This window comes from Solanum dulcamara, chromosome 9 (assembly GCF_947179165.1).
Source record: "Solanum dulcamara chromosome 9, daSolDulc1.2, whole genome shotgun sequence".
Lineage (NCBI taxonomy): Eukaryota > Viridiplantae > Streptophyta > Magnoliopsida > Solanales > Solanaceae > Solanum > Solanum dulcamara.
Genome location: NC_077245.1, coordinates 31,901,816 through 31,918,581, shown reverse-complemented (window position 1 = coordinate 31,918,581; position 16,766 = coordinate 31,901,816). Strand labels below are relative to the sequence as shown.

Sequence of the window (16,766 nt, the reverse complement as noted above, 5' to 3'; positions counted from 1 at the left end):
TCTAAAATATATGATAAGATTATTACGAGAATTAATAATTAAGGAATTCTAAAATATATGATAAGAAAAAAAAATTAAAAAGTATAATAAGTAGTGTTAAGTTTTCTCCATTAACCAAAAAATAAATATATAAAATAAATAAAAAGTAAAAGAAATATCGACAGCAGAACTAGGGGAAAAAAACTACTAAATTTTTTATAAAATAGGTTGATTTAAAAACTTAAAAATACTCCTAAGGCATGATGTGAGTTGATTTTCTTTCCATTGTTTTGTTTGTAAAGAAAAATAAAAGAACAAGCATGTTTATTCTTCTTTATCTTTCTCTATCTTTGTATTAATAATATTTACCTTTTTTTATTATTTATAGTATAATTTAAAGCGATTCTTGAAGTATAACCTATTTTGACTTGAAAAACTAAAGTAAAGGATAATCAAAAGGTGGATTTTCTTTTGTTTTTCATTTATCCTCTTTAGAATATGTTCATCATAAATCCTAGTGTTTAATCATTAATGTATATAAAAATTTGTATACAAATTTATGCAATTTACTTTCGGTGTTCTTTATTTTTTGTTCAGAGAGTTTTATAAATAACGTTTGATTGAAAATTATATTTAACCTATCCCAATGCAAGCATTAGTGATTGCTTTCACTAATATAAATGAGTCTTAGTTTAGAATGCTCATGTAAAAGTGAACGATATTTTTACTTTTCAATCAAACGTTATTTTTACGACAATTTTGTTTAATAAACCAAGTATTAGAACAAACTAAAGAAGGAATTACTGGATTGAATCAAACTATTAAACATGATCATTTATCAATTTGAAATTTATATTAAAAAAATACATTCTAAATTCTTATATTGTTACACAAAATTTTTGCCATTAAAATGAATGCATATAATATGTGCATATATTGTAACTTTATTTGCAATATCATATACTTCATTTTTTATGCAATCTTTTATATTGATGTGACACACACCTACAAAACACTTACACTAAACTAGTTCACATAAATAATTTAATAAAGGATTTACTGGTCTTTCAACTTTTTAGTTTAGAGCCTCCCAATTTAATAACACTGCCTCTATCCATTTTACTCGTTCAATATCCACTTGGCACACTTTATAGATATAATGAAAAATTTACTATATCACTCTTTGAATATAATAAATTAAATATTTTAAAAAATGACTAGTTAATAATAAGGATAAATTAAAAACTACTAAGTGGTAAATTATCTCAATTTTTCAAATTGATCATTTATTTTTAATACAGTGAATATATATATATATATATATATATATGGGAAAAACTCAAATATGCCATCAAATTTGAGAAAAGACGCATTTATTCAATTCGTTAAAAATTTGACTCATCTATACCATTACCGTTTAAGAAAAGGTTCATCCATGTGTTATTATTATTATTCTTTAAAAAAATTTTAAAATCATTTGTGGATTTAAAAAAGGCGAAACCCATCGATGACCTCCTAAAGTTGGCACCAACTTTCACTTAGACACCTCAACTAGGCTTTGTTCATTTTAGACACCTCAAGTAAGGCTTCGATGTGTCATTTTGATACTTTTTTGACAATCACCAAATATATTAAGTGTGTGTAATGCACTCGCCTGACGTGTCAAAAGCAACAAATTAAATAAAGACACGTGACATTTATATATATATATATATATATATATATATATATCAAATAATGACTTTTGAATTAAAAATGACCAATTTCTTGATGACACGTGGCATTTTTAAATCCAAATAATAATTTTTTTAAAAAATAAAAACTAACAATCATTCAAATTATTCAATCTTCTCCTGCTCTGTTTCTCTCTCAATTTTCTCTCTTCCAAGCCATAATGAAACACGGTAAGCATAACGAACACTTGCGTTTTGCTTCATAATCCCTCTAAAGATGAAATTGAAGTAGCAAAGAGTGGTTTGAGATCAAAATAATTAGTGAGTAATTTTAGATTTGTATTAATCTTGTCGGAAAAAATGGAAGTTCGTCGGATTTTTTGATCCAATTTGATTTATATTTTTGTTTGCCATTATAGCTTCATTTTTTCCTCTTTAGATGATATGGATAGCGTTGGGTGGGTGTTGGAGGAGAAGAAGATCTGGTGGGGTGGGGGAGGGGTTGGGATTCGTCTGCAAAACCAATCAACAATTTTAAAACTAAAATCATTCACCAATTCCTTAAGGATTGTGAATTCATGGAAAAATATTAATAAAAATACCTTTCGTTTATAGGTTTTGCAAGAAGAATGTTTTGATTTTTCATCAGATTCACTTGGAGAAAAAGAAAGAGGAATAGCAGGGCTAGTAACTTTAGCTTTAATTTTAGGTTGAATTTCATGTTCATCTCTCAAAACAATGCTAAAAAATGAAGAAGAAGAAGAAGAACAATATATATATATATATATATATATATATTTTTTTTTTTAAAAAAAAGCTCTTCACGCGCTTAAAATGGGTGTAGCACACGCAATGTGCCAAGTCAGCACAAAATGTCAAAATGACACATCGAATCCTTACTTGAGGTATCTAAAATGAACAAAGCCTAGTTGAGGTATCTAAGTGAAAATTGGTGCCAACTTTAGGGGGCAACAGATGGATTTCTCCATTTTAATAAAACTAATCTGTATTAAAAAAATATTCCAAAAAAAAACAGAAATCGATTCCAAAATTTTGAAAAATTGTTTTTGTTTGTGTTTTTGTTGTTATTTTGGACACTAGATCCTTGTTCTCTAGTATTTTTTGAGTTTATGTTCAAAATTTCAAATGATTTTGGAGTTAATTCTACCATTAAAGGATATTAAAATTTTGAAACTTTCAAGAAATTTCAAGTGGGTCTTGTTTAGTTAGGTTAAAATCGAGCTAAAAATATATTGGATTTTAGTATCTAACTCGGAGGAAAGTTACTCTTGAAATTTGAGATAATTTCGAGAAGAACTGAAGTTGAAAATTGGAAGTTCTTGTGTTCATGGCATGAATGAGCCTATTCTCAAATATTAATGTCATAAATGAGTCAAACTTTTAACGAATGACATAAATAAACTTTTTTCAAAGTTAGAAGAAAAATTTGAGTCTTTTTCCTATACATATATTGTTGTTTTTCGACAGGACTTGGAGATGCAGTACCTAGTCAGAAATTTCAGCGATACAAAAGGAAGTTCGCTGGGTTTTTCAGTGGTCAAGGTAAGTTGTTGGGCCCAAGAAATGACACCGGAAAAATTATTAAGAAAAATATTTTTTAATAAATAATTACTGATTTTAATAATATTTTTTATTTATTATCATTTATAGCAATATATAATAATATTATGATATATCTACTATGTATTAAAAGTGAATTATGCATGCAATATAAATGTATTATAAGTGTTTTAAAATATATTATACTTATTTGGTAAGAAATTGACACAATGTATTATAAGTGTATTAAAATATGTGATAAATAAATTATTCATGAATAAAACTTGTATTATATGAGTTTTATAAATTATTCTCGCTAATATGTATTATAATTGTATTATAAGTGTTCAGTGGAAAAAAATATTATTGTTATAAATGGTAAATATTTTCTTAATACAATACATTTATGTAAATTTCCCCACCATTATTTACCGACTTCTTGGATACCCGTACCCGAGAAGAAAGTGCTTGGAGCTGACAAAAGCATTTCCTACAACCAACATACATGGTTTGCTCAAGCCATAATATATAAACGTGCACTTTAACTTGGCCTCGACTAACATCTACATTCTTCCGATTTCAAATGCACAAATAGATAATTAAACTTGTACAAATTGAACAGGTGGATACATGTGTCTTGTGTGACATATACAAATCAGTTCGAATATAACTCACACAAATTATCACGTAAGATGCGCGTGTTTACTTATTCAACTTTATACAAGTTTTCAGTGTTACTTATGCACATCCAAAGTTGAAGGTCATAGTCTCATAGATGAGAGCTGAAGTCAAATTAAAGGGCACGTTAATGTATTATGCCTTTACTAAAAAAAAATGAACGGTAATATGCATAGGCCACACTGCTATACCAAGGATTAACATTAATACTCAGATCTAGGAACAAATACAGTGCGAAGAAGTAACTTTTGCTGAAAGTTTGTGCCTTCGAAGACGTATAAGGTATGCATTAATGCAACTGATATTTCCTAACTTGTCTGTGACAATCAGGAATCTCTATAAAAGGCACTGAGAATGTCAAAGCAAAATTAAATACGATGAGAAATTGAATGTTTATCCTAACATGAATGGGGTTGCTGGTTATTGGCATGCTTCATCCGACACTTTTAACACCCTCAGAAATCGTATTCAAGTTGTTGCATGCATTGTTACAGTTGTCATTTAGCTGAGAGTGGTGGAAATTGTTTCCGAAAATATTGCTGCCTCAGCAACATAATTATCAGCTTAAGACCTGCAGCATATCCAACTTCTCTATACAGCAAACTAATGTCCAACTTAGCCATCTAGCTTCCGTTGTCTTGCATTTTCCTTGTGAAGCTTCACCTTTTCTGACATCACAAGGTTCTTGGACAATGACTCAGCAATAAGTTGATGGCCAAACAAGTGAGAGTTCTTCAGAATCAAATTTCTAGTTGATGAATCAATGGCATAACCTTGACCAGGCATCCACTTCAGTAACCAGAGAAGTAATTCCTTCTTTTCGGGTTTTGCAATGTAGCGTGATATAGCCAAATCAAATGATTCCTGAGAAGAGTGTTTCAAGAGAGAGGTGATTTAGTATCTTTGACAAATGTATGGTCCTACATTAAATGCTGGGAGACGGGTCAAAAATACCCCTCAACTTTCATTTAATAGTTAGGTTTAACCTTTGTTATACTATGTGGCTATTCATGTCCTCGCCTTAACGAAACTTGTCACCCGTACCCCTATTTGGACGGAAATCCCCATAGAAAGCTGTAGATTTGGATGGAAAGCTAGCTGCAACGCCGGAAAGCTAATTCCAGTGACCGTAAAAAAAGAAACGTGGTAGGGATAGGTTCAGAATGTTCCACCGACCCCAATGGAAAAACAAAATTCAAAAAAGAACTGACCGGAAGAAGTTCCTGTTGAGGACAGCCACTGAGAGAGAGAAAATCCAACCTCTTTTATAAAATAAAATAAAAAATGGAACCCTGGTGCTGTGAGGGAGAAAACTCACCTCAAAAAGGCAGCTTGACTTTGATACCATGAAGATTTTAAGAAGAGAGTGTCTTCTTTGCATTTATGGATGATATTACATCCCATGAGAATGGGTACTTATACAACAAGTCCTACGACTAAATAAGGAGAGAAAATATTACATGTTCAATTACAATTAATGCTATATCAATCTACAATCAATCTCTATCAATTTACTCCTATAATTATGCCAGGAAATCATCATCAATCAACAGATATCATGTGCTGGTGGTTGAGTATGATGTTGGAAATGTGATTGGGACTATGATGTGTATTTGGGATGTATTTGAATATGAATAATCTACAAGGAAATGGTTATGTTAAAGGCCTGTGAGGAAAGCTATGATTTTCAAAAGATGATTTCAAGTGAACTTATAATGACATGCCAAATCTGAGTCAACGTAGAAATGATGTAATGAATGATATTCAAGTATGAATACGACTTCATTATAAAAGACATATCTTATAATATATGATTTTGAGATATTGCATGCATGTTTTCTCAAAGACTTGTCCCACCTTTTGGAGGGAGTCGAAGAGACTTACTAACTTTATGTACTCATTTCACGTGATCGTTGTTGGTTATGGAGTATATAGGTTAAATATTGTAAAATAATATATATTGTAATTTGAACACCCTTGACATATTATGAGATCTGTCCCAGTCGCAAAAGGTCCGAAAAGTCGCAAGTTCGAATCTCTAATGCCAAAATTTACCTTTACTTTTAATAGAAAAGTAAGTTGGGCCAACTTGTGTGAACTTTTCGGTACATATTACATGAGAACTTAAATTTATTTCTTTAGCCTTCAGATAGCATCCACCTTCGACATTTTTTTTTTTGAAATTTTAGTTTTTTTAACATAAAATGAACAATAGTATAAACAACTAAGTAAGACAAACAAATCCTTTTTTGAAAAAAAAAAATCACACCAAACCTCTTTGACATTTCCTTTATAATTAAAATAGAGATAATACCTATGAGTAATATTGTAAAAATATTTCAAAAATGTATTTATATTTAATGTTTCTAAGCTAAGATTTTAAAAAGAAAAAAAAAGAATTTGAAAATAAAAGTGCTAATATTGTAAAAGCTTCCATAAAAGCTACACTAAGCAATAAAGAAATCTTTGTCAGGTTCAATTGTAATAATATGTTTAAATGGTATTTTCACCTGTGAGATTTCTTTTATTAAATTTTTACTGTAGTTTTGATTTATACAATTGTTACACTTCTATTACAAATGTATCTAAATTACATTTGCACTAGTAAAATTTCTTTACGCGTTTCGATTTATACAATTGTTAGTTCTAATACAAGTGTCTATGATTTTATTAAATATCAGTCTGATTTAACATTTTTTTGGTGCACCCATTCATCAGAAATACTTTATTTACTTCTTCAAAAATTGAAGACCCTTAACTAAATTCCTAGCTACACCACTTATCGGTGCTATTGTAGTTATTGTCTTAATCATTATAGAGATGCTAACAAATTCAATGTAATGTATACAAAGTTGGAATATCTGAAATTGACAAGGATAGTTATTTATATTTTAATTCTCTCTTCCTTATGAAAAGAGAATTAAAATATAAACTTCTATAGTTCTATTTAAAAACTTTTATCAAAAAAAAAATAAAATCTCTCTTCCTTATATGAGATGGTTATTAATATTTTATGGTAGATTAAGTAAATATCGAATATAAATTTGTCATGCTTGTGTTCTCCCTAATTTTTGAACTTCCCGTGTCTTTACACGTTTATGCATGCTCCTCAGGTTATAACAATTTTCCCACATATAGCAAAAATGCATTCTCCAATACTAATGGCCTATCGACATATTGCTTGAATACGTCCTATCATTTCAAGATAAAATTGATTTCATCTTTATTTGGTTCTGTTGTTTCAGTTTCTACACTTCTAGCAATAAGTTGAGATGACCTTCTCCCATGAGTGTCACTTATGACAGAAGACATATGCAACCTTCTTATCCCAAATTGTCGACTAAGATATGTTCCATGATTCATACTAGAATGACACAAGCGAGTGCAGAAAACAAAAAAAAAAAACGAGTACACTAATATCAATGGGCATACTCGGTCAAAAACAGATTTAGAATTAATCAATCTTGTCAGTTGCTCCAGAAAAGTTGGAGCACCTTCTCATCTTATCATTAATTAAGTCCATGTTCCCTAATACTTTAAAGGATGGCGCTTATCTAGTACATATCATAGAGGAGAACTGAAATTAATTATTACCTGATCAATCTTGTGGCCAGAGATATGCATGGCCTTTATCACATCATTGATTAAGTTTACATTGCCAGATCTCATGAAGTTGACAGAAAATTTTTTGATAGCTGGCTGGGAGATGAATCCTGCATTGTCCTGTATACCTAGTTCATTAGATTACGATTGTTCATAAGAAACAGCAAAATACAGATGGAAATTGCAAGAAAATGAAGGTACGGAGTACCTTGACTACCACATAAGCATCTTTGAGGAGACGCCCAGCAATCAAAATGTGCAAAATATTCTCATGAAGGGCTTTGGATATGGTTCTTTTGCTATATCTCAACATGTTGTATACAGAAAATGCTTCTGAATGTGCACCTGTCTTACCAAGATGATAAATTAAAGAGGAACAAAGTCCCTGAAAAAGGAAGAAGTTGGACAAAGAAAGTGTGAGAACAAGGGACAACATTTAGATCATATTTTTCAAAATACTTAACAATGTATAGTGTAACAACTAGTACCCATGCAAATTTTGCAAGCATTATCATAGATTCAACAATGCCATGAAAAAGCTAAAGTGAAACTTATAGCACAAATGGGTGAAGAAGATAAAGAACAGAGCAACCTAAAACTTCTAGTTCCCAAGGTAGAAGAAGGAATACTAAAAAGAGAAATAGGAAAATCATTCTGTTCAAACGCAAAAAAAGGCAAATCCTTCTACCAGCTATCCAGTGATTTTATGTTAGTTGTGCATTAGAGCAAAATAAAGCCGGATACCTAACAAATTAACAAAATAGCTGAACGTTAGTAATTCTGGGTCACAAAAATAGAGGACTTGAGACTCTTGCTATTTTATTTTATTTTTTTAAAATCTTCTGATTCCATGTATCGTTTGTGGAGTGCATAATTCTATTGCAAATCAAGCCACTATAAATTACTCGGCCACACCTATTTTCGTCTGCTTGATGGTTGACATAACCCTGATGCACTGCAAGTTTAGTTAAATTTATAATTAGATGTCTCATTGAGCTTCCCATCTGTGTTCACTTTTGACTCACATCAACCATAAAAGCAGAAATAACTTTTGATGCCATGTATTCTTTGCAGACTGCATAATAAAATTTATTCCAATTCAAGCCACTATAACGTACTACGCCACAACTATTTTCTCTGCTTGATGGTTACCTAACCTGATCCACTGCAGTTTAGTTCATTTCTATGATTCGATGTCTCATTGAGCAACCCCATAAGTGTTCACTTTTGACTCATATCAACCAACACAAGCAAGTATCTGAGTTGAGCACATTGTTTTCTCAAATACTGCACAAAAACCCAGGTAACAAAAAGTAACCGCTCACAGAAGACCAATAATGGTTAACCCTGCTACAAGTGCCACTTTCATGTCTTTTATTGATCAAAAAAATAGTGAGTTTTTAATTTCTGCCTACCTCCTCTGGTTGGTGACCTTTACTATGCATGTCCTCCATGGTACGATAGGCAAGCAAATATAGCTTCTCCTTGCAGAAATATCTTATAAGAATATTAAAGGTATTCCAATCGGGACTAATTGCTGAGTCATCCATCTTCTTCATCATGCTCATTACATTCTCCATTTCTCCTGCTCTGCAATAGGCAGAGAGCATTGCATTCAAAATAACTATATCATATTTGTCATATTTTTCTTCAAATTCAGAAGCCAATTTCTTTGCATCTTTGAGAAGCCCACTGCGACAGAATGCAGAAATCATAATGCTATAGGAGTAGCCATCTGCTAATTTATAACCAAAAGGACAAATCAAATTAATACAAATTACAAGTAAAATAACATAGAGCATAAAACTCTAAGACATGCACAGGAACCGAGTAATTTGCAATTTGCACCCCAAATGTATGCACTTTTTTGTTATTTACACCTTATCCTATTTCTTTAGTTGATTTGCACCCTAATCTCCTAAACTCCTTACAAAACCATAAAAGATCCATTTCCTCAATTACTTACGAGGGTAAAATAGGAAAATACACAACTAATATTGTTGACTTCTCCTTCCCCATTATTCAAAGGTTCATTATTAAAACCATCAACTTTTACCTATGTACGACAATACAGAAGATTAAACCACAACAACCAATTAAAAACAGTGAGAACCCAGAAAATATTGTAGTATTTCTAGATAATTCAAGGAAGACATGGCTTCTTGAAGTATTTCCTAGTTATTTCAAGGCAGACATGGCTTTAAGTACCTTCTCAAACAAAGAGATGTAGATAGAGAGATAGTTCTGGTTGCTAACTCAACACCATAAACTTGGAACTCTGGATAAGCTAGAGAGTAAAACTAATTTTCTATAATTTTTGATAAAATTAGATTTGAAAGAGCTAAATGAAAGCATAAATCATATCGTGTATCAGTATAACAGTAAAACTAAAAAATCAATAGCTGCACTGAGTTGTTTGACTAATTTCATCTCTTCATCTTTCTTAAAGGTCTAAAAAATCTTGAGTATCTTGAGGGATGAGAAGAGACTACACCAAAGTTACTTGGAGTGGAGTAATGCTAAAATGGAGTCATGTGGATTGTGTCTTTGACCGCAGAAGAATGAGCAATGATCTATTATTCAATATTTTTATATCTGCTATTCAGTGTGGCTTTTGTTTTTTAAGTTTAGTTATGTTTTACATGATCTCATTATACTTTCCTATTTTTTTCATCATAAATAATTGAGAAAATGTATCTTTCAAGGTTTTGCAAGGACTAAGGAGATTAGAATGAAAATCATTAAAATAAATAGGATAAGGTGTAAATTACAAAAGAGAGCATACTTAGGGGTGCAAATTGTAACTTAGTCGAAGGAACCCCTAAAATATAATAAGGTGAGGCAATGATAGTGCGCAAGGAAAGGAAGATCCCATTGAGTTGGTAATCTAAGGTTACAACCATCCCTTGGAATACCAAATTGATAGAGAAGGCAAATTAAGAAGAAGAAGCAATCGTTGATGCCCATTGTTTGATAGCATAGACAATCAGCACAGATGCAGCACATAAAATATTACAAAGTAATTTTACCAGCTTCAACATATCAAGGAGTATGTAAATAATAAGCTCAAACCAGCTCAAGTATATTTTGACTGAACATTCACATGAAGCAAAAGGCACCAAGTATATTCCAATCTGAATTCTGAACTGAGAACATTGAAGAGCTCAAGAAAACATATTCATTGATTTCACTACAGCCTCTCATAGTGAACTCCAACAATGTTTATTAGTAATTTAAGAATGAGCAATAGCCTGTCCATGGTCTGAAAGATACATACCAGCTTTCACCTGTTTTTCTATCATCTCATCAAATACTGATTTTGCTTCAAGAAGATGTCCAGACTTTGCCAGGCCATCCATTAGGAGACAAAATGGCATCTGTAGGTAGCATATTTCATAAGCCACAGAACACTCAAAAGTACAGTATGAACTAAAGTAAGAGCAAACAATCTGTAAGCAAATAACTTCAGGTATACTACTTTCAGTAGATCGATGACAAAAATCAGAAGCACTTTCTCAACATTAGGAGCCATAAAGTAAGTAGGCAAGAAATCAGGAAAACAATTATAGTGCCATTACTTTAGGAAAAAAAAAACAATGACTATTCTGGTTTTAGGTGTAGAAAGGTGTAGAATTTGAGAAAGAAGAAAAGAATTCTTTGTATTTCAGTACCTCTTTACATCCCATGAGAAGAGATATCAATACAAGTAAATCATGACTGATTAAGGAAAGACAATCAATTATATTCCTATAATTATGCTTAGGAATGGAAAAATAAAGTCTCCTAAAATCATGATAATTAATTAACACAACTTGCAAACCAAAGTATGATAAGTCCTTCTGTTGATGTTTTCTAAGAACATCCGCTAGCTGTTTTTCTGACGGTACATAAACGGAATTCAAGGTGCCACTGGTAACTTTTTCTTTGATGAAATGATGGTCAATTCAATATGTTTTGTTCGGTTACGTTGAACAGATTATGAGTTAAACTGATTGCAGCTTGTTGTCACAGTACAAGTAAAGTTTCCCGTAGCCAAAAAAGCTCACAAACATGACCAGCCATTGATTGTATATTCTACTTCTGCACTTGATCTTGCAATTACACTTTGCATCTAATTTCTTCAAGTAATTAGGTTCACTCCTACGAGTGTACAGTAACCGAATGTAGAATCTTCTGTCAACTAAAGATGCATCCTAATCCTCGTCTGCAAAAGCTTCTATCTGGAGATGACCATGTTCGAGAAACACCAACCTTTCCTTGGAGAAGACTTCAGATATCGTAAATGTAACAGTTAACTTGCATATGAGGATCTCGGGGATCATGCATGAACTGACTCACCAAGCTGACTGAATAGGCTGTCTAGTCTAGTATGAGAGATAAATGACTCTTCCAACCAACCTCTGATATCTCTCCTAATCGACTAACCCTTCAATCCTTGTTTGTAACTTGAGATTGCTTTCAGTAGGTGATTATGTTGGCCTGCAACCTGTCACCCAGTTTCTTAAGAGATCTAGAATATACTTCCTTTGAGAGATAAAGATTCCTCTTTTTGATCTGACAAGTTCAATCCCCACGAAGTATTGGAATTTCCCTAGATCCTTGGATGTTGATAACTAGAGCTGACAACTTCTTTAATCGGGCCATCTCCTCTTTGTCATCCTCTATCATTACTATGCCACCATCAACATAAACTATGAGAAAAGTGAGTTTACCCTTTTGATGTCCTATGAAAAGGGTGTGACCGACATTGCTTTGTTCATAACCGAAAGAAATCATTGCTTTGGAGAAACTTTTAAACCAAGCTCTAGGGAATTGCTTCAGCCTGTACAAGATTTTCTTCAGTTTGCCCACCTTTCCCTGACTTTGTACAGTCTCAAATCCATGAGGAATTTCCATATACACCTTTCTTTAAAATCCCCATGAAGAAATGCATTCTTCATATCTAAGTGTTGTAGGTCCGAATCAATATTAGTTGCATAGGGTAAAAGAATTCTAATAGTTTTCATCTTTGCAACGGGAGCAAACGTCCCCTGATAAGCACTTTTGTCCTTTAAATCATCCTAGTGCAACAATCAATAAATGTAACAAACCATCGATTTCCTGACAAAGAAACAGTTTGAGTAGGACCCATCCATCATAATGAATAATCGTAAAAGAAGTGGTACTTTTATGGCATAATACATAGATGGCCCCTTTATGTTGTCCCCGACAACAAGACACTTTAACTTTACTAAAGACCAGGCCTATAATTGGCACATGTGTGTCTCGTGAATACCTCACATTAACATGGCAAATTATTTGTTCTTCCCTCAACTTTGAGCACATGAACTGTGTTTTGGAAGCGCACAGCCAAAAAGAGTGATAAGGCCCCACATCACGCTTTAATCAAAGGACTCACTTCAATGAATTCAAGTGCAATTTTAAAAAATAAATAAATAAACCTTGCACAAAGACAATATGTACAAGCAAATGTTTCAATTTTAAAATTAAAAAGTAGATAGCAAAAGATCCTCCACGAGACAATCAAAATCCAAAACCAAAAAAAAAAAAATGGATCAACATCCTATTCATCTACAAGATTATTGGGATCTCTTTCATCACTATTATTGTTAGATTTCTTGTGAATATTCTAGAATATATGTAAATAGTAGGTAGCTTAATTTGCTCCTATTGTAAATTACCTTTTCTTTCTAGGACATGTAAAAACAACTATTTAAACCTCAATAGCTTGAGGGAATAATCAAGCCAATTTCTCTATTATTTTTTCTTCCGATTCACATGGTATCAGAGCCTGGTTAAAGCAAACAACATACTACAACAACAACATACCTTATGAAATCCCACAAGTGAGATCTGGGGAGAGTAGAATGTACGTTGATTACCTCATGAAAGTAGAGAGGTTATTTCTGAAAGACCATCAGCTCAAGTGCAACAAATCCAGGTACAAAGAAGGAGACAATGAAGAGAATATAGCAAGTAACAAGTAGCAATTGCAAAGTCTACCGAAAAGGATTCGGAAAAAAAATAAAAGAATGAGATAATCGAAACACAGTAAACAACATATTAGGATAGATTATTGAAAGAAAAAATAAACAATGATAAAATCAAAAACAAGAACTACAATAATACAACTAGTACCATGACAAACACCAGCCACCCCAAGCAAGACACTACTACCCTACTTACTAACCTTCTACCCTAATACGCGTCCTTCACACCCTACTATGTAAGGTCATGTCGTCAATAACCTAAAGTTGTGTCGTATCCTATCTTATCACTTCTCCCCAATACTTCTTTGACCTACCTCTATCTCTCCCTATACCCTCTATAACCAACCTCTCGCACATCCTTACTGGTGTGTCTACACATCTACTCTTCACATATCCAAACCATCGCAGTCTCGCTTTCTTCATTTTGTCCACCACAGAGGTCACTCCCTCCTTATCTTGGAAATCCTCATTTTTAATCTTATTGTTCCTAATATGACCACATCCATATAAGTATCCTCATCTCCGCAACATGCATCTTCTGACTATGGAAAGCACTCTACCCCATACAACAATGTCGTTCTAACCACTGCTCTATAGAACTTATCTTTGAGCTTCAGCAGTACCTTTTTATCATACAAGACTTCAGAGGCAAACTTTCATTTCATCCACGCCGCACCAGTACGATGTGTAATATCATCGTTGATGTCCCCACTCCCCTAGATTATAAACCCAAGATACTTGAAATTGTCTCTCTTGATGATATTTTGTGTGTCAATCCTTACTTCCACGCCCACCTCATGCATTGCATCGTTGAATTTGCACTCCGCATACTCTGTCTTGGTCCTGCTCAACCTAAACTCTTTAGTCTCCAAAGTTTGTCTCCACATCTCTACCTTAGCATTAACTCTATTGAGTGTCTCATCAATAAGTACTATATCATCCCCAAATAACATACACCACGGCACCTCATCTTGGATATCTCATGTCAATTCATCCATCACCAAGGAAAATAAAAATGGACTAAGAGTTGATCCTTAGTGTAACCCCATCTCCATGGGAAAGTGCTTTGAGTTTCCTCCCACCGTTCTTACTTGCGCTTTAGCTCCTTCGTACATGTCTTTTATCTCCCTAATGTAGGCCACTAATACACCTCTTGCCTTTAGTCATCGCCACAAGACTTCGCTTGGGACTTCGTCATAGGCTTTCTCCAGGTCAATGAACTCCATATGTAAGTCCCTCTTTCTTTCCCGATATTTCTCCATCAATCTCCTCACATGATGGGTGACTTCTATGGTCGATCGCCCTAGCATGAAACCAAACTGATTTTCGAAAATAGACACACCCCTCCTCACCCTCATCTCTACCACTCTCTCCCAAACTTTCATAGTGCGGCTTAACAACTTAATACCTTTGTAGTTTTTGCAATTTTGAACATCGCCCATGTTCTTATACAACAAGACCATTGTACTCCACCTCCATTCTTTGGGCATCTTATACATCTTAAAAATGACTTCTAGATCTCCATCCACAGTACCATCAGTCTTACCCATACTGACTTTAGAGGAATCTATTGTTACTTCTATATCTCCCTCCACAGTGCCACCACTTCTGACTTTTCATCATCATCCACATCAACTATTAGGCCAAGATGATTCACGTCTAACACTGTACATTTGCACCCACTGTCTGCCTAATGAACCAATTGCACTTTGGAAAGGAATATGGTCCACTCATAATACTAAACCTCATTATACCCTTTTTTAAGTTATCATCTCCATTATGCCTTTGTATCATCTTTGTCCTCTGTCTCCACCCCTAAGTCTACAGGTGAAGCACATTCTCATCCAGGATGGAGACAGGCTATGATTAACGAGATGTCTATTTTACATGCAAGTGGTACTTGAGAGCCTGTTCTTCTTCCTTCGAGTAAATCTATTGTTTGTTGTCATTGGGTTTATACTGTCAAAGTTAGTCTGAACGGACAAGCTAATTGGCTCAAGACTAGCCTTGTTACCAAGGGATATACTCAGATATTTGGACTTGATTATAGTGATACTTTCTCTCCTATGGCTAAAGTAGCACATGTCCTTTATTTCTATCCATGTTGTTGTCCGACATTGGCGTCTTTATCAACTGGACATTAAGAATGCTTTTCCCTATGGTAACCTCGAGGAGGAGGTTTATATAGAGCAATCATTCTAGTTTTGTTGCTTGAGGGCAGTGTTCATGAAAGCGAGCGCTTCATCGCTTAAAGCGATAAAGCGAAGCGATGTGAGCCAGTCATGCTTCACAGACTAGAAGCGATGGAGGTGAAGAGAAGCGATTGCTTTGAAGGCTAAAGCGCTGAAGCGCGACGATGCGCGAAGCAAAGGAAGCGACACTTAATTTTTTTAAGTCTTAAAAGGTCGATTAAAGGGGAAAAAAAGAGTCGCAACCTTTTTATTTCAAGAGTCCAAGTTTAGTTTGACTAGTGGTCTGCTTCTCCTCTAGGATTTTCACGCATCTAGAGTTTTTAATTTGAAATTTTGCTTATATATATTGTCTTTATTTATTTTGGTCTTTTTTCTTTTAACTTACGCTTCACTTCAATGAAGCGAGCGCTTCGCTTAAAGCGTGAAGCGAGGGATTGTCGCTTTTTTTCCCTTCACGCTTCCCTGAACACTGCTCAATGGGGAGTCTAGCCTGATGTATCGATTATGTCGGCCACTTTATGGTATGAAACAGTCTCCTCAAGCCTGGTTTGGAAAGTTCAGTACAACAATTTAGGAGTTTAGCATGACTCGTAGTGAAGTTGATTACTCGGTGTTTTATCGGCATTCTACTTCAAATCTATGTTTTAATTTAGTGGTTTATGTTGACGATATCGTTATCAACGACAATGATCAAGATGGTATCACTAATTTAAAGAAACATCTCTTTTAGTATTTCCAGACTAAAGACCTCGGCGGACCGAAGTATTTTCTAGGTTTTGAGGTTGCTTAGTCCAGATCAAGTATTGCTATTTCACAAAGCAAGTATGTTTTCTTGTGAGTGTTGTAAGTCAACTTATGGATTCTAGTCATTAGGATGCAGTTGTTCACATTCTGCGATAATCTAAAGTTAGCTCCAAGTAAAGGACTCCTCTTCTAGAATCAAGGTCATGAGCAAATTGATGGATAAATAGACGTTGATTGAACTGGATCACTTTCTAAAAGAAGTTCTACATCCAGATATTGTGTTTGAGTAGGAGGTAATTTGATATCCTGAAAGAGTAAGAAAAAGAGTGTGGTTGCTCGATCTAGTG

General features: G+C 33.6%; 1 protein-coding gene across 5 annotated transcripts in view; it reads right to left on the bottom strand.

Moving 5' to 3' along the window:
* Positions 1-4,076: 4,076 nt before the first annotated feature.
* Positions 4,077-16,766, bottom strand: part of LOC129902271 (pentatricopeptide repeat-containing protein At1g10910, chloroplastic) — a 33,051-nt gene continuing 20,361 nt past the window's right edge. Inside the window, exons 6-10 of one of the 5 annotated variants that reach the window (XM_055977423.1) lie at positions 10,771-10,870; positions 8,909-9,231; positions 7,702-7,878; positions 7,485-7,613; positions 4,077-4,754 (exon numbers count right to left, since the gene is read on the bottom strand). In XM_055977423.1, the coding sequence (XP_055833398.1) occupies positions 4,506-4,754; positions 7,485-7,613; positions 7,702-7,878; positions 8,909-9,231; positions 10,771-10,870 (978 nt within the window). In that variant the 3' untranslated portion in view covers positions 4,077-4,505. Of the gene's footprint in view, positions 4,755-4,783; positions 5,530-7,484; positions 7,622-7,701; positions 7,879-8,908; positions 9,232-10,770; positions 10,871-16,766 lie in introns of those variants that run through there. The other 4 variants (XM_055977424.1, XR_008770069.1, XR_008770070.1 and 1 more) reach the window with 4 other exon arrangements.